The following is an 18,168-nucleotide window of genomic DNA, read 5'->3' on the forward strand; positions in this document are numbered from 1 at the left end:
AGCTCGCCCCCACTTGGGACACACACACTGGGGCAGACATAAGGAGACCAACACACAGTTAAGCTCCACTTGCAAGACCATTAGCAATTTATTAACCTGTCAGTCGATGTGGCTTCCAACTCTGACAATGGAATGCGAATGCACAACTGCACCACAGCCTGAACAGAGGCACTGGCTGTGCTGGGAGGAGGCTGGAACCCAGGGACCCAGGCTGTGCCCTGACACTCACCACCTCAGTACTTTCTGCTTCAGTTTCCCCTTTTTCAAAGTGGGAATGATGCTGGTGACTTCACCTGTGAGGTTCTGGGCAGCCAGGTGTCACCAGCTGGGGGACAGAAGGGTAAGAAAAGTGAGTGAAGCATCCTCTTTCCCATGTGTGGGGGGAGGACAGGTGCCCTTCCCCGCCCAGTACAGGCTCCAGAGCAGAGAGCACTTCAAAGGCAGTTGCTGGCACCCACAGCACAGAGGCCAGCTCAGCAGGGATTGGGCAGCGCACCCCATCACCATGCTGGGCACAGGGGAGGCCCCACATCCCCCACTCCTGCTGCAGACAGCCAACCCGGACAGCAAAAGGGGAAGGTAAAGGCAGCCTTGCTCTACCCAGGATGAGAAAGTCTGTCTAGATGTGTAACACAACATAGCTTGGCAGCTTTCTCTTCTCAGATCACCTACTGGTCTGAAAAGGCACTTCACTCCCTGTTCCCTGAGGGAGGATATACCTGGAAAAAAACCTACGAAAGTGGATTTTTAGAAAAGGTTCAACAGAAAGCAGAGACTCTGCAGCACCGCAGGAGCACTCCCCCCCCAGCAGAGGCAGCAGTCCCCGCGTTAAGATCAGCACCGAGATAGCCTACAGAGGAAACACCGCCGTGGCCCCATGCAGCAGCCGGTACCTAGGACCGGTCAGAGGCCACAGCATCGGCGCTGGCCTGGGCCACCTCCTGCGTGGTCCTCCCTGCCCCAGCCGAGGTTCCGGATTGCAGCTTCCCTGCAAGAGGGCTGTTGGGATGCAGCCGGCAGAAACGCCCCAGCGTCCAGATGGGGAAGACGTTGCGGTACGCAGTGTAACTGATGGCACAGGACTTGTTGAATACCCCAGCAATATTCTCCTGAGAGAGAGACAGAGAGCGAGATGGGATGGGTGACAGTGGACCAGAGTGTCCAGGATGTGGTGCTGAGCTCACTGCCTTCCTGAAGTCCCCCACCAAAACCCACACATGGCTTCCCTTCCAGGTAAGAGAAAGCACACCACTGCAAGGGCTGCACAATGCCCAGGAGAGCTGCAACACCAGGGAACCCCTTGGAAAGACCAGAGGAAAGATGTACCTGAGGCCAGTCCCCATTGGGCAGCTGCTTATCGAGCAACACTTTGATGCCCCTTTCCAGCACATCAGTGTCAGGGTACCTGCCAAGCACAAGGGAGATGTGAGCACTCTTACCCAAATTGTCTGCAAACCCCCATCCATGCACTTCAGGAACTCAACCACCTCCAGGCTGCTCCGAGCTTGTCCCAGGCATGCTGGGTGCTTTGGGAGGGCCCCTCACAACCCTAGGACACCAGACATTATGAACACAGCAACATTTTCCCAGCCTGGAGGCCTGTGGTTACAACCCAGACCTTCGCTTTGCACTGACCCCGCCCTGCCCGCCGTTAGGAGCCTCGCTGGCCTTGCAGGAGGCTTGTGACCAACAAGGTCACAAACACACACAGCTGGGTGCATGGCCCACACCAGCCAGGCCCAGGGCCCACACCAGCCCTGCCACACCAGCCAGCCTGCGTTTTCTATCTCACTGAACACTCAGGGCCAGGCGATGCCTGAAGAGGTGAGGGCTGCTCCTACCTGACAGCCATGAGTCCTAGAAGGGCCCAACACGTGTTGTGGATCTGTGACGTGTCACTCTGCACATATGTGCGCTGCTCGCACGACTCGAAGTTCTCTCCCCACCCACCATCTGCCATCTGCTTGGAGAGGAGGAACTGGCAGGCCCGGGCCACCTCCTGGCGTGCAGACCTGCAAGAATGGGGCAGAGAATCAGACAGGGCCAGGGAAAAGGAGCATTTGCACACCCACATTCCCCAGCTGCTGTGCTCTGCCCTGCCCACAGCTGGGGCTGCCCCTAGAGTTCAAGGCTCAGGCAGGGAGTGCCCTGGTCATACCACAGGCACAGAATTTGGGAGGAGCAGTACCTGGGGCAGAAGAGCCCGTCTGCAGCCAGGGCATCCACCCAGCCCCACCACAGAGCCTTGCCCCAGCCCAAGAGAGGGGGAGGGGCAGGGGAAGCAGACAGCCCCTTCTCACCCATTGCGGTATGTGTGCTGCATACTGGCAAACGCCTCCAGACCAAACCAGGTGCCATAGGTGAAACAAACCCCCCAGCTCCTAGAAGGAAGGGAAGAGCAGTACCGTCAGGGGTAAAGGTAGGCAGCGACACGGCCACGTTCACAGCAAGAGCACAGCTAGGCACTGAGCTGCAGCCTGCCTTCCCCTGTGGAGCAACCATGCCCAGTCCCACCAGCACCTGCTCCCAGCTCACTCTGGCTCAGCAGCCACTCTGGGACCAGAGGAGCTGGAGACACCCTCCCCCCAGGGCTTGTCCCAGTCTTTTGCAATGCACGAGATGCCTGCTCAGCCTGGGCTGGAGGGAGAGGAAAGGAGAGCAAAGCTAGGAGGACCAGCCCCTACTTGTCCTTCCCACAGATCCTGCCAACCAGGAATGTTTGCCATCATGGTCCCCCTCACACTGGGGCAGCCAGGGAAAACTGGGCACCAGGAACACTACTTACCCTTCCCATGACCCATCAGCTCGCTGCTGCTTGCAACAGAAGTCCAGACCCTTCTGCAGAGTCTCCCTGGTCAGGAAAAAGATACCCACTTCAGAAGCAGCTCAAACTCAGTAGCTGCTTTATCAGGGGCATCCCTCAGTCCCTCTGATGGGTCCCGTTATTAGAGGGCTCAAGAGGCAAGAGCATGCAGACAGGCAGCCACGTTGTTCAGGATCTCAAGTCAAATCGTGCACCAGTTGGGTTCTTTTCTGCTTCACACTAGCACACAAACAGGGGACCAAGCCTACAGCTGGCTGCAAGATCAAGGCAACTGCTATGTCAAGAGGCAGGCAGATCTCCACCAACTTCCCCCAGCCTGATCCCAAACAGCCTATGCCCTGCTCCGTGAGAGAGGCTGGGCCTCAGCCTCTTGCAGGGGGCTCTGGTTTAAAGAAGTCACCAGCATCCCCACTGTGCACACACCAAGGGCCACTGCAGGGGCTATTCCATGCCAGTGCAGAGGTCCAGGCAAGACCCCTGCCAAGGCTCAGTAGGGGTTGTGCCAACAGAGGCCATCGGCTGTCTGCAGCTTGTCTCTTCCCCTACCTGACTCTTATCTCAGCGCCTCACCTGATCTCTGGGGCCCTGTGCTCAGGGAACTCATCGTGGAAGTGTCTCAGTGCCTGCATGACAGCCGACGTGCACTCCACGTAGGTGTAGTCAATCATGATGTCGCCTGCCAGCAGGTGAAGGGTATCAGTGGATCCGCCCCTCTGCTGGGGAGCCCCCGAAACACACGCTGCCCACCTCTCCCTTGGACCCAGGGCACCTTATCCCGCCAAGCACAGCGAGGCCAGGCCACTGTGTTCCTTCACAGCAGACGGGATGACCAGCCCCACACAGCTCCCCTTACCAAACACCTCTGAGGGGTTCAGCAGCTCCAGTAAGCGGCCTCCTCGCTTGGTTTCGTATGTGGCAAAGCCTCCATCCGAGTTCCTCATGCTCAGCAACTGCCCAGACAAGCAAAGAGAGCAGCTGGGCCTGGCTCACGGGCAGCACCACCCCAGTCTGGCCCCAAGCCAAGTGTGAAGCCAAAGTCAGACCCACCAGTCCATGGGGCTGGTAGACAACCCAGGTCCCAAACCACACTGACAGGAAAGTCCAGACATGGACCATCACGTTACATTAGGTCACATACATAGCTCCCTATCACAGTACATATGATGTTGCCATCCCAGGCCACAGGCCTTGCAGTAGCTTAGTAATACCAGATATAAAACTCATCAAGCCTTGACTTCTCTTATTTTAGCTTGGTTTAGCTGCCTGCATTTCCCTTGGCCCTAATCTTTGCAGCACTTACCACATTCACAGCATCAAAGAGGCGCTCAGGGGGGACAAGCTTGGCTATGAAGGGGCACTTCTCCTGCAGCAGCATAACCGACTTCAGCCCCTCTGCTGTGCAGTCTGCCACGATCCAGCCGCAGTCTCGGGTGCTGAAGGGGAAGCCACCCTGGAAAGGGGTCAGGAGGGCTCAGCACCCTCCCCTGACCTGTTTTGTTCTTGTAAGGGAGGAGGCGCTGCTCCTCATTACCAACCCCTCAGCCCAAATCCCTGCCCCGTTCATGCGTCCTTCAGAGACCAGCTTCAGCCATCGTACCTTGTTCATATGGCGGTAATATTTCTGGTAGTCAGGTGGGTTCTCTGGTATCTGCAGAAGACAAGAAACAAGTGAGGGCAGTCTGGAGGTGCCTGGCTGCAGGACCATGGGCTGAAACTGTCACAGATGCAGAACTGTGTGTGACTGTGCACCACCTGTCTTACTGAGGGAGGCAGACAGGGAAAGACGTCAGCTCTGGAGCAGGGAGCACTGAAAAGAAATCCCATTCTGGCCTGGTTTCAGCAAGTGTTGCTCAAGTCCCCTCTCTGGGCGCTTTCCTGCCAGGGAGCCAGCTGCTTTCCATGCTCCCATTGGCAGCACCATGAGCAAGATCTATGAGAGCATCTGCACCAAGCTGTTGGTGACAGTGACCCCCACCTTGAGCCACTGGCCTGGCCAGCAGGAGCTGAGCTCACGCAGTCACTAGCCAAGGAGTCTGGCCAGGCACCACATAGGATGAAGGGCAAAGAAGCCTAAGCTCTCAGTTTTCCAGCATCTCTTAGCCCAGGTAGCCAACCCAGACATCCCTGGGCCTGGCCAAGGTACTCTCCAAGCTGCAAAGATGGCTCCCAGCAACAGGGAGCAGTAAACAGGAGGCTGTCCCTAGGACTTTGCTAGTCCAGCCCTTCAGGAGAGCTCTTCAGAAGGCAAAAGATGCATCCAACAGGGCTCTGAGAAGCAGCCAAGTCTGCATAGCCAGCATGTGAGAGACACCACCAACTTGCTGCACTCACCTGGGTGAACTGGAGGAACTCATGGGCATTTTGGAGGCAGGATGTGAACTCGGGCATCTTCTGGGCTTCTGCCTAGAAACAGAGGTGCACAGTCAGCAAAAAGTTGTGGCCAACAAATGTGCCCCTCAAGAAGAGGATGTGCTGGGACCTTGCTAACATGCTGATCTTGGTGCCATTAATGCCTGGCCCTTCACACAGCCCCTTCTGTAGGTTTGCATTCATACTTGCTTTACTGTTTCCCTTACACACCTTTACAGAGAGAACTGAACCAACAACTGTTGCTGGCATCACTGAGAGAGGTATTTACAAGACCAGCTTAGGGACCTACCAGGGCAATCACACCACCCTCCACGAAAGCATGCCCACCGTAGCTGTCTCTGCCCCAGTGCAGGGAAGCAGGAGACCTGCACACTGTCCCTGCCAAACGGCAACGCTCTGGGGCCAAGCAGAGCAAGGAGGAAGGGCCAAGGTTTTACCACAAGACTGTAGCAACAGGGGAGTCTAACCTGACCCACTCAGCTGGTGCTGTGGCCTCCTGCTTCAAAAGCAGCTGGCAAAGATGGGTTGTAGCAGCTGTGCTGGGCATCCTGCCTACCACGGCTGAGGCAGGCTCTGAGCAGATGTGTGTTTGTCCAGCTCAGTCCTAGGATGCAACACCAGAACTGGCATAGCCGAGGTCTGGGGGGACGCACAGCAGGAGCTGCTGGTATTCAGGGATGCGCCAGGAGAGACTGTTTTCCCAAGGCAGCATGTAGCACTGAGGGGTGCATTACCTCCAAGAAGGCTTGGATGGCAAAGGCAGTATCCCAGAGCTGCGATCCATTTGTGCCCTGGAAGAAAGAAAGGAGACAGTGAGGCGCAGGCGCTGGCAGCAGCCTGACTGAGCGGTGAGGATGTGGGGACAGCACATCCCCCCTGCATCACCCCCACCAGCTCCCTCCTCCCTGCATCTTGTTTTATATCACCCAGCATCACAGCTGATGTGCTGGCACACAGGGGACAGATGCAGCAGCTCAGGGACAGCAAGGGAATAGGAAATGAGACAGCTGCTTCAGCCTGCTCTGTGAACAGCAACGAGCAGCAGAGGGACACAATAGCTACGAGAGAAGCACAGCTCAGTCCACATGCAGTATCATGCCTTTCTCCTGCCCTTCTCCCAGGACCCCTGGGGATGAAGGAAATGGAGGCCTAGAGCTGTCCCCTTAGCTCACAGCCACAGAGAGGCCAACTAGCAGGACGGACGCTACTCGCTCCTGGCACGGCCAGGGGAAGAGGCAGTGAGACAGACAAGGCCACCAGGCACCAAAGGCGAGATGCCAGGAGCTCAGGCCCAGGGTGAACAAGCTATCCTGTTATTCCATGGGCTGCTCCAGACTGCCAGGGTCCCTCTCAGTCACAGCTGAACTCCTACAGCACTTTACCTGCATCTTCATGCCGTCAAGGCCCAGCCTGTGGGAGAAGAGAGCACAGTGCTGTGGCACAGGGACAGCGAGGGTGCCAGGAAGCGGGTCGAGAGCTCGCACCACAGCAACCAGACCCCTACGCTGTGCCAGGTGAGCCACGCTCAGCCCTTACCAGAGATAGTCGGGGATCCTGGAAACATGCTCCTGAAAAGCCGAGGAGTTCTCCCCATCCACAAACCAGCGAACCAGCATATTGATCGTCTTGGAAATCTGCCCAAAGTAGCACTGTCACTGCTCTGGATACAGCTTCTCCCAGGCCCAGAGAATCCCTCCCAGCCAGCACAAAAGCCATCCAGAGGTGGTCCTGGGCTTGATCCCAAGGGCTCTATCTGTGGCATCGCTCAGTGTAGCTGAGTTAGTGGGGCAGGTGCCATGAGATTACTCCAGAGCTTCCCCTCAGATCATTTCCCTAGACCACAAGGAGAGGTACCCCTCACCAGGGCCACAGCTGTCCCCATGCCCTCTGCATCTTCTGTACCCTGTTAGCACTAAGCTCTTGAGCATGAGGAGTTGTGCTTGAGCAAGATCTGGTGATTAGGGTTACACACCACAATTGCACAGGGCTGCAGAGCCACAAAGTGGTCCCTAAAGAGCAAAGGGCAAGGTTTTTAAAGCATCAACAGCAAGCATCCTACCGGCCCAATGCTGATGCACTTGGTGAATCTATCATCAGCTTTGATGTGGTCATACAGCTCTGTGATGGCTCGCTGCCGCAGGTGAGTGCTGTGGTGGGCTTCATACACATTCATGATGGCTACAGAAGAAAGGGACATGCAGTGAAAAACCCACCCCATGTGGCCAGATGACCCATCGAGGAAAGCATGGGAACTTCTCTGCCCCAGAGTGGCCCGAGGACCTGGGCACAAGGCCCTGATGCTCTCAGGGCAGGAGAAGCCCAAGGATCACACAGTCCACGTCTCCATCCCAACTCCAAGGCATACACTGGTAGCTAGCAGTAGACCCTAAAGAGCCCCCATAGTACAAAGCAGCTTCAGTTCCACCACCAGCAGCTCACATGGCAAGGGCCCTCCGGCCCCAGCCCACACCACACTCACCATAGGCAGCCCCCAGCAGCCAGCTGTGCGGGGTGTACACATCACAGGCAGCCACATTGTTCCTCTGGGCTGGCCAGTCTATGCTGGCGTAGTCTTGCACATACAGCTCCTAGCACAAGACAACAAAGGGCATCAGCCTGGCAAGCTGGGAGCAAGCACTCAGAGGCGGCTTACTGCTGGAAGGTGGCTCCACTGCCTGGACAGAGAGACTGTGCAGGTATGAGAGCTGTCCTTCACAAGCCAGAGGCTGGCCCCCAGGGACACAGCGGGCACAGCAGGTGGTCAGGGAGCCCCACCAGGGTCAGCTCCTTACCTGCCGCAAGCTCCGTATGAGCTCATCCTCTTCTGCTGACAGACGCCTGGCGTAACAGTAGCTCATGGGGAGGTAAACCTGGCGGCAGTGACACCAGAGCCGGGACGGGTGGGCTGGGAACCACGTAGGAAGCAGCCTGTTGCAACAGAGAAGGTGTGATTGTGTGGAACAAGGAGGGCCAAGGGTAGCACAGAGAGACGTGCTGACAGGGGGATGCCTGCAGGCAGGGCGTGCCTTTCCCTACCCCTGTACCAGGCCTGCTGCTGCTGGTACAGCTGCAGGAGAAAAGAAGGGAATATCCACACAGCCTCGCCCTGCTCAGACCCTCCCCAACAGGGCTGCTCCCTCCCTACCAGGGCTGGCAGACACTGCTCCTGGCCCAGCTGACACAGGGCAGGGAGGATCCTGAGCTCGGAGAGGAGGGAGGGGAGAAGTCAATTCAGAGGTCCCTCTCCTCCCCACGTGAGTTTGAAGGCAGAGGCCCAGACTGACAATTAAGTGCATTTGATGACAAAGCACCAGCAACCCTTGGTACAGTGCAGCCCCTGATTTCCCCCAGGGAAAATGTCACACACTTCACCCCTCTGACACCCGGTGGCCCTCTGAGTAATCAGAGAGGGTAGGGGTGAGGGTTAGAGCTGGCAGCCTTACATGTCCTGTCCTGCTAGGGCCCAGTTCTGGCTGGCCACAAGACCACAAGACACTGGTGGCAGGCACATGGATGTATCAGGGACCCCGTGGGTAAGGTAACAGGGCTGAGCTCTGGCATCTCCCTTCAGCGCAGGGTTCGGTGCTATCCACCCACTGGCTGGCCTTGCTGCTGATCTCCCAGCTGACAAGCAGCCCAAGCATCCCCAGTTCCAGACCATAGCTGGAGTTATCCCAGCAAACACCAGTGCCCGGGACAGCTCTGGGTGGAGGCTGGTGGCAGGACAGACAACACCCCCTACCTCCACATTGAGGGCGGCACATACCACATCTCTGGGAGAAGAGTGTTCATTCCCTCCCAGCTGTAAACGTTCAGGACAGCCAGCCAAAACTTCCCCCAGGAAGGGATTCCCACAGCACCTCCTGCAGAGAGCGATATCAGCTTTCAGGGTTAACGAACCATGTCAGCTCCCTGCTTTCTTCCCCACTGCAGGGTCCACTTCTCCCCATGTTTGGGAACATGCCACTCAGGCTGGGACACATGGCCCAAAAAAGGGCAAGCAGGCAACCATACAAAAATGTAACACACTTTCCCATCATCAACTGAAAATGCAGGTGCCATCAAGGGCAAGCAAGAGGAACACTTCCTCTGCTACCTGGCAGCCCGCCATGCTCCACGCAGCCCTTGGGTCGGGCCAGACCTCTCCAGTGTACCAGCCCCACGGCTGCCATGCTGGGCCCAACAGAACTGACCTTTGCTGTGCAGGTTGACACGGGCCCGCACGATGTCAGGGTCATCTGGTCCAAGCCCCAGGATCCTCAAGGCTATGTAGTTGAGTGCTGTGCCAAACACCGTCGATTTGTCTTCCACATGCCTGTCAGCACACACACACAGAGACAGCATAGCCATGAGCCAGCCACTAGCATTAGCAAGGCACGACCCACTGCACAATGTTGTCTTTGTCGAGGTGAAGTGGGATGCCAGGGGTGACTGTGGAAAAGGGGAGACCCAAGTACTGCAGGGAGAAGCCCTGCTCTGCACTACCCTGTTCACACATGATGCTCTGGGATACAGAGGCACAGAGGAGATGCAGCCAGGCTTGATGCTCCAGCCATCTCTGTGACAACAGGTGCAGCTGGAGTGCTACACAAGTGAGTCCAACCACCCAGCAGTATCACACTTGCTGAGTCCCACTCCCCAAGCCTGTGCAGACTTGACGGCAGCTCCAAGTGCTGGACCTCAGAGGTGCCGTCAGTAAAAGAAGCACCTTCGCTACTCACAAGCCCCAGCCTCCATCCGGGAGCTGCACAGAGCGCAGGTAACGCACCATCTCTTTCCGAAACCCCTCCGGCAGTTGGATCTTGGCGGTGTGGCAAGTGATGAGGAGACCTGGAAGACGAGACAGGCTGGCTCCTGAAGCCAAACGCGACACATTCGCCCCCCTCGGGGCAGGCGCCCCGCGAGGCCTACCTGGCAGGAGGAAGAGGGGCCCGCCGTAGTCGCCCGCCCAGTGCCCGTCCTCAGCCTGCAGGGCAGCGTAGAACCGCATGGCCTGGCGGGCAGCCTCCCGGGCCGTGCCGGCCGCCGACGAGGGCCGCAGAGCCTCGTCCTGCGGGGAGACGGCGCCTCAGCCGGGGGTGCCCCCGGGAGCGGGCCCTGCCCCCGGCCCCGCCGGCCCCCCCGCCCCGCACCGTGTCCAGGCCGAGGCTGTGCTTCTCCAGCGCCGTCTGCGCCCGCCTCTCTCCGCCCGCCTCGCCCTCGTCTCCATCGCCCAGGTAGCGCCAGCGCTGCCGGCCGCCCTCGCAGCGCAGCCGCCAGGCGGGCAGCGCCGTGGCCGCCGCCGAGCGCCGCGGGCCGCCGCGCCGCCGCACCGCCCTGCTGGAGAGGCACTGTGAGTCGCTGCCGCCACCTCCGCTCTGCCCCGCCGGCTGCCCTACAGCACCAGCACCAGCACCAGCACCAGCACCAGCACCAGCACCAGCACCAGCACCAGCACCGCCACCGCCACCGGCACCCACCCGCCGTCCGCCGCCATCGCCACCCGTGTCAGCGCCGGGCGGGAGCCGGGATCGGGGCCGGAGCCGCGGCGCCCTGGGACGACATCGCCTCACGGGCGGCAGCCAATGGGAACGCAGAGCCGCCGCTAGCCCCGCCCCCGCACCGCCCGCCGCCCCGCCCCCGCGGGCCGGGCCCCAGGATTGCTGCGGGTCCCGGGATAGCGGCGGACTCCCGGGATAGAGGCGGGGTCCGGGATAGAGACAGGTCCCGGGGTAGAGGCGGGGTCCGGGATAGCGGCGGGTCCCGGGGTAGAGGCGAGGTCCGGGATAGAGGCGGGGTCCGGGATAGAGGCGGGTCCCGGGGTAGCGGCGGGGTCCGGGATAGAGGCGGGTCCCGGGGTAGCGGCGGGGTCCGGGATAGCGGCGGGGTCCGGGATAGAGGCGGGGTCCGGGGTAGCGGCGGGGCCCGGGATAGCGGCGGGGTCCTGGATAGCGGCGGGTCCCGGGATAGAGGCGGGATCCCGGGATAGAGGCGAGGTCCGGGATAGAGGCGGGTCCCGGGATAGCAGCGAGGTCCGGGATAGAGGCGGGATCCCGGGATAGAGGCGAGGTCCGGGATAGCGGCGGGGTCCCGGGGTAGCGGCGGGTCCCGGGATAGCGGCGGGATCCGGGATAGAGGCGGGGTCCCGGGGTAGCGGCGGGGTCCGGGTAGCGGCGGGGTCCGGGATAGCGGCGGGGACCGGGCTAGAGGCGGGGTCCCGGGGTAGCGGCGGGTCCCGGGGTAGCGGCGGGGTCCCAGGGTAGCGGCGGGTCCCGGGGTAGCGGTGGGGCCCGGGATAGCGGTGGGTCCCGGGATAGAGGCGGGATCCCGGGATAGAGGCGGGTCCTGGGATAGCGGCGGGGTCCGGGATAGCGGCGGGTCCCGGGATAGCGGCGGGTGCGGGATAGCGGCGGGGTCCGGGATAGCGGCGGGTCCCGGGATAGCGGCGGGGTCCCGGGGTAGCGGCGTGGTCCCGGGATAGCGGCGGGTCCCGGGATAGCGGCGGGGTCCCGGGATAGCGGCGGGTCCCGGGGTAGCGGTGGGGCCCGGGATAGCGGCGGGTCCCGGGATAGAGGCGGGATCCCGGGATAGAGGCGGGGTCCCGGGATAGCGGCGGGGCCCGGGATAGCGGCGGGTCCCGGGATAGAGGCGGGGTCCCGGGATAGCGGCGGGGCCCGGGCCGTGCTTCCCTGGGCGCCTGCGGCAGGGCCAGTGGAGGCTCCGGGCTGGGAGCCCCCTCCCAGACTGCCCCGTCGGGCGGTTTGGGCTATCAAGGCGCTCTCAGAGGGCTGACACCCAGCAGGAACTCCGGCATCACCCTTGGTCTGGGGGGCGGCGGGAACCTCCTGCCTGCGAGTACCTGTCGGGTGTGGCGTTGCTCAGAAGTCCTCTGCCAGCCCCAGAGCCACCAATGGGCACTAAAGGCACTTTTATTTAAACCAAGGAGCTGTACGTTTCCCTTTCCACCAGAGACTCCCTTGCAGGCAGGTGCAACCACCAGAGGTGATGCTTTGTGGGTCCAGCGGGCAGCCCGGCAGGGGAGGGGGATCTGGAGGGCAGCAGGTGACAAGCAGCAAGAGCAGCAGCTCATGGTGGTGTTTGATGAAGATGGACACGCACCCAATGGAGCAGGCGTTGATGGCATTTCACTGCCTGGCAGCGGTGGTTCGTCCTGAGGACCCACCTTCACACAGGTGGCCATGGGCCACCAGCCCCAGCTCAGCTCCGCAGGCATTGCTCTTGGACCTGGCGGCCCCAGTGACACAGCCAGCTCTGACACCTGGCCCCAGGGTGTGCCATGGTGTTGCTGCCCCTGGCTCTGCGGGGACGTGCCACTGTGTCTGTCCTGACAAGTGTCCCCCTCCTTGCAGCACCTCCTATCATGGGGACGTCATTACCCTGCCAGCAGCCGGGCCCCGGCTCCTCTGTCCCACATGTCTGGCCTGGGCACAGAGACCCCACTCGCTTTCCCAGGAGTGCTGTCCCCTGCAGACCTTGACAGCTGCCCTGTCCCTTTGGGTGACAGCGCCAACCCCAAGAGCAACTGTTGCCACCTCTGTGCATCCCCAAAGCCCAGGTGTGTGGCTTCCACTGTTAATGGAAATAATGAACCAACTGCAGCCGAGCCTGGGTGCCCAGCCCGCGTCCTCGCAGACCATGATGGGCTGGGGACACCGTGTCCTGGTGCACCCTGACCCACGGGTGCCCACGCTCCCACTGCCCCCATGCTCCCAGGCTGCCCTGCACCCCGCCAGGCGCTGCTGCCTCGGGGAGACACTTTCACTCACCAAACCTGCAGGAAAGGTCCCAGCAGAGGCGATGTCAGCAGCACCCTCTGAAAGCACCACTGCCAGCAGCACCCCTGATTACTGTCCTCAGCACGGCTCCCCTCGGGTGGTGGGCACCCGCTAAATACCAGGGCCCTGCCCGGGCGAGGAGGGGTGTGGCGGGCAGGGGTGACACCCATAAAGCATTTTGTTATGCTTTATAGATGCTGTAACCATGGAGCTACAGGAAAATGGACACATGGCACATCCCATCACAGGCACAACAGTCTGCCAGCCCTTACAAAAACACCGTCAGGGTTGGGGTGAGGACGGGTGGTCGTTTCACCTCTGGTGATAGAGTGAGTCAGGCACCCCCACTGTGCACCTTGCCTTGGTGCCCCCAGCATGGGTGTAGTGTCGGGGGTAGGGGTTGTCACCCTCCCTCAGGCGCTGCCGTGGGACGGTGATCCAGGAGGTCTATGAGGATGTGGCAGAGCTCCTCCTGTGCTGTCCTGCCCCATCTCTCTGCTAACACCCCCGGTGCTGCTCCATACTGGGCAACGCTCCCTTCCTGGGCCAGCGCTCCCAGAACGGAGGTACGAACTCCATCAGGCACACAGGTGGCTGGGAAGGGGCTAGCACCCTGCTGTGAGCTGAAGAAACCCAACAGGAGTCTGGGGAGGCACGTAAGGAGCCAGGGAACCCCTCCGGGACACTTACGGTTGTGTTGCTGGCAGAAGCGTGCAGGCCGGGGTTGTTAGGGACTGCTTTGCAGGAGGCAGGCCTGAGCTGGGCTGCAAGTGGGATTTTGTGGGACAGAAACATGCCTGGCTGGCAAACCCTCCCAACACACGCTGGGGCCCTGCAGCCACATCCCAGAACTGTGGGGATACAGACTTAAAGCACACATCCTCAGCATGGATGAGTTCCCCTTTCCTTTCCTCCTGCGGACATCGGTTCTTTACCATCTCTGTTCCTCCAAGGAAATGCACTGTTTTTATAACACACCTATAAAACCTGCTCTGGGAAGGACGCATGTGAGCCAGAGATGCTTTACTTGCAGCTGTTGTGTGTTGGAAGGGTGGAAGGGCTGGGTGGGAATTTAATGCGTACTTGTTTAAATGCGGTGATAAAATTTCTTCCTGCTGCCTTTCAGAGTGACCTGGCTTCCCTCCTACTGCAGAGGTGACACCAGATCAAGCTAAGCTAGTGGAAAGTTCAGGTACAAAAGCCCAAACTCATGGTCGCAAATTCAAACCTTGACTCTAAGGCCTTGAAGGCAGGGAGCAGCTCTGTGTCTGTGCACCGCCTGGCACAGCAGTCCCCAGGGGCCTCACGGAGCAAGGGAGGCCCAGGGATAAAAGAGCTACTCCCAAAGGTGGCACCCAGCAGCAGCCCAGGACAGAAACATGCCTGCGAATTAATACTTCCTCTTTTCACACGCTACAAGTTGAATTTAAAACGCTCCTCTGCTAGCAAATAGCTCTTCACTCATGTCCAGCGATTATTTGGAGAGGATACAGTCATTTGATTTGGGAATTATAGAATTAATTTTGTATTTATTTTATAAACTAGGCTTAGGTCACACACAGGTTTAGCCCTGGCTGTGTTCAGTAACGTCAGAATTTTGTCTGAACAACTAACAGTGCTGGAGTCCTCCCCGGGGGGTGTTATCCATGAGGATAACATCTTTTGGCTTGTGCCTCATACCACCCGTCCTCACTAGGGAGAGCTGTGTTGCTTCTCTAGCGCAGTTTAAATGGACAAAAGGAACTCTAGAAGTTCACAGATATGGGTGTTGTATTTGGGGCTTAATAGCCTGTTGTTTATTTTTGGTTTTAGAAAAAATATCTGTCATCATGAATCTGCCTGAGATGAGCTTCATGTAAGTATCTGCAATTCCTTGAGGATGCCAAAATCTTCAGATAATTTATGGTAATATTTACCTAAAGGCAGGGATGGAACATGAACCACTTGATTTTATTTTTCTGTCTCTACACAACCTCCCTGCTTAGAAATTCCATTTTAGTTATGAAACTTTTATTCTTAATAATTGCCAAGCTCCTGTTACCTGGGCATTACTTTTATACTAATTTTCATCTGTCTGAGGTTTAGACCACAGTTGACAGGGTAATGTGCTGTTCCTGCTTGTGGGCACTCTGCTTGCCAGAGACATTAGAAACTGAAAAATGTTTCCCTGAGCAAGGGACACCATCAGCTCATAAAAGCAAACACAACTTCCCTGCTTTTATTGCGGTCCAGCACGAGACTCTGTTCACAAGGTTTTATCTGCCAGCTTCTGTTTGTTAATGCTGCTAGCGTAAAAATTGCAAAAGTACTTTAAAGCCATGGGATATCATCTAGTTTGTGTTAAAAGGGAGCTGGTCAAAGGGATTTTACAAAACACGGTCTAAATATGGCCACCTCTGCTTTGAGAGAAGATAGACCTGAAATGGTCATTGTTTCAGCAGAAATATTTTAAGCTGAAACACTTAGAAGCATCTAACCCCCGCCCCAGTTTCCTCTGTCCCTGTTAAGATAACTTGGCTCCGTGCAGCCGAAGGTGGGAGCCCTCAGCACCCTGCTCCAGCAGCAAGCCTGCAGCCCTCTCCCGCTGGGGCTGGGGCTGTACCAGGGCCCAGAGACACACCGGGTCGATGCTGTAATGCCTTCTCTCAGCACAGGTTTGGTGGAGAACATATATTAATATATCTTTTTAATGAACTTAAGAGTAGTCTCTTGCTGTTTCAGCTGAATTCAGCCCAGAACTGACCTAAGCTCAAGGCCGTGTTCCAGACAAGGTAAGAGCATCCCAGTGTTTTCAATCCAGAGAATTTGTTGCAGTGGCAACAGCACTATTTGGTGTTTTCTTAAGGGCTCACAATAACTGCCAAGATGACAGCATCTGGTGGGCCAGCAGCAAGGTTCAGAGCAGCTGCTCTGCAACCCTAGTGCATGTTAGTGCTGGGAGAACAGTGGGGGAACAAAGAGACTGGGGGAAAGGGCAGTTAGTCAGAGCCCAGAGCCCAGGATTTGTGAGATGAAGGTGGATGGAAAGCTACATTTGCCTGTGGTTCCCAAGAGGGAGGCACCATCTTAACCTTACAAGTCTGTTCTGTGCGGGCAAAAAAGACTCACTGCTCATCCCATGCAGCCTGTCCAGTCTCTCCTCGTCCTCAGGTGGAGGCAGAGGTGACATCTGCACAGGGCTGGCAGAGATGGTGCAGGGCCCAGCAGGGCCCTCCTGGGGCAGACACAACCCCTCGGGCCCCCGGACCTATGGGCAGGGCACTAAATCCGGCCCATCATCTCCCTGCAAAAACTTCAACAAGCACCAGCCCAATTCCCAGATGTGTCCTGGTGTTTCTGCTTCCAGGCATCATTTGAGGCTTCCCACGAGGACCCTAGCTCACCTCTGGCTGCTGTGTTTGTGGGTTCAGAAACGGGCACAGGGACCATGGCACAGAGCTGGGGAGCCTGCTCTCTGCAGCACTGCTCTGCCTGCCGGGACTGCGAGCACAGCCCTGTGGAGGCAGAAGCAGCTGCTTCCCCCTCCCACCCAAATTCCTCTGCTTTCATTACTTTTTTCTCCCAGTTCAATGACCACCGGCCTTTGTCTCGTGGTCTGGCAGAGCCTGGTGCCACACACACCAGAGAGACAAAGAAATACACTGGCTTTTCTCCCTGAGCCTGCTATGAAGAGCCCACATTGTGTTCCACTGGGGAGGGAGTCAGGGATAGGGCTGAAGTGTTTTGCTCGGCCTTGGGCTCTGTAAAACCCTGTTTCTTCAAACACATCAGCTCAAAGCTCTGGCAAGGAAGCAGTGACCCTGAGGAAAGGAGCCCCAGGGTTACAATCTCCTGTTCAAAGATCAGGACCATCAATTTTGAAATAATGGAAGCAGCTCTATGGGCAGCACTAAAAGCACAGCCAGCTCGCAGCCCCACACCCATGCCCAGACCTCCTGGACTTTCACAGGCTGGGTCAGGGACGACCCGGGCAGGAAAGCAGTGTTTGCTAGGGTGTGAGCCTGGTCGAGGATCAGGGAAGTCGCCTGGAGCTGCTCACTAGCAGAAGCAGGAAAGGCCAAGGTTTCTGGGGGTCACACCTGATCATGCTGCTCCTTCCCACCCTATCAGCCAGTGCAGCAGATCATTCCAGATCATTTCCTATAAAGTACAGAAGTCTGAATGATTTGGGGTGAAATGGACAGTAAGAATAAGCAGGAAAGAGAATTTCAAGACTGTTCAGGTTTTGATCTGCCACACACTGATTTTTCTGTTCCGTTTTAAGAAAAGGTCACTTTCAAGAATGACATCAGGAAACAGTTTAATGAGGCCGAGCTAGGCCCTTGTCTCTGACTAGAAATGGTGTGCTTTGATGCACTTCTTTGCTAATGACCGAGCTAAGAGATCTACCAGATCAAATTGCTATTGATGCTGAAAAACACTGTTGCTTTCCTGCTGACAGAGAACCCCATTTACAGCCAGCTCTTAAGTGAATACAAATATCCTTGGAAAAAATTGAATATTGCAAGATTGTTGACAAACTATCTCCACGCTAGAAACACCGCTGCCTAGAAGTGGTACGCCCTGTCCCTGCCAGTCCTACAAAAGCACAGAAAACTGCGGCAGTTTGCAATGCCAAAAATTTCAGTGGTCAGGTCTATATTTAGAGTCAACATACTCAAGTTTAACATGGGAGAAACTATTTTTCCCCATACCAGTGTTTGAAGCTGTTACAAAAGCTTTGAGGAGCTGTGTAAGCAAATGATCCATGTGCATGGGGTTCTTTCACACCGGTATGTGAAAAACTGTTAAGTAACATGGTAGGTGTTGTCTCAGTGATCGCATCCATGGTAGCTTTGGGGGACACAGGAACTGCCACAGACTGTGTCTGCCCAGCAACTCTGTCTTGCCTCCTCAAAGGGACATTTTTGAAGAGGTCCAGACCTTCATCCTACCCCACAAGCATACACATAAGGCTCTTACACACTTCCCATTTCTCTGCAGGAGCTGACTGTAGTAACAAAATGACACCTCCGGGCTTTCCATCATGGGTCTAACCTGTCTTCTTGGTAACAGCACTGACCTGGTGGGAGTTGTGCTGAGTCTGAAATTCAATAAAGGCTTAAGACATAAAGCAATTATTGATCCTGTGCTGCAGTGAAAAAGATGTAAATGGAAACATGCCACATCAGTAATAGCAGAGAGCTGCAACTTTGGCTC

The 18,168-nt window shown here is 57.4% G+C and overlaps 1 protein-coding gene and 1 long non-coding RNA gene across 2 annotated transcripts; one reads left to right on the forward strand and one right to left on the reverse strand.

Moving 5' to 3' along the window:
• Positions 1–64: 64 nt before the first annotated feature.
• LSS (lanosterol synthase) lies at positions 65–10,526 on the reverse strand. Its single transcript, XM_074872361.1, has 21 exons — positions 10,327–10,526; positions 10,106–10,244; positions 9,916–10,024; positions 9,388–9,509; positions 8,961–9,057; positions 7,987–8,122; positions 7,674–7,782; positions 7,254–7,372; positions 6,731–6,828; positions 6,577–6,604; positions 5,929–5,985; positions 5,156–5,227; positions 4,422–4,472; positions 4,125–4,274; positions 3,678–3,774; positions 3,395–3,500; positions 2,786–2,851; positions 2,301–2,381; positions 1,842–2,012; positions 1,327–1,405; positions 65–1,109 (listed from the first exon to the last, which is right to left on the reverse strand). The coding sequence occupies exons 2-21, from the start codon at positions 10,182–10,184 to the stop codon at positions 894–896; spliced, it is 2,043 nt and encodes a 680-aa protein (XP_074728462.1). The 5' UTR covers positions 10,185–10,244; positions 10,327–10,526; the 3' UTR covers positions 65–893.
• Positions 10,527–14,054: 3,528 nt separating this feature from the next.
• Positions 14,055–15,861, forward strand: LOC141945034 (uncharacterized). The gene is made up of 3 exons (XR_012629398.1): positions 14,055–14,161; positions 14,782–14,824; positions 15,691–15,861. It is a non-coding gene; the product is annotated as an uncharacterized LOC141945034 (long non-coding RNA).
• The last annotated feature ends 2,307 nt before the right edge of the window (positions 15,862–18,168 follow it).

Source organism: Strix uralensis, chromosome 6 (genome assembly GCF_047716275.1).
Source record: "Strix uralensis isolate ZFMK-TIS-50842 chromosome 6, bStrUra1, whole genome shotgun sequence".
In the NCBI taxonomy this organism is placed as follows: domain Eukaryota; kingdom Metazoa; phylum Chordata; class Aves; order Strigiformes; family Strigidae; genus Strix; species Strix uralensis.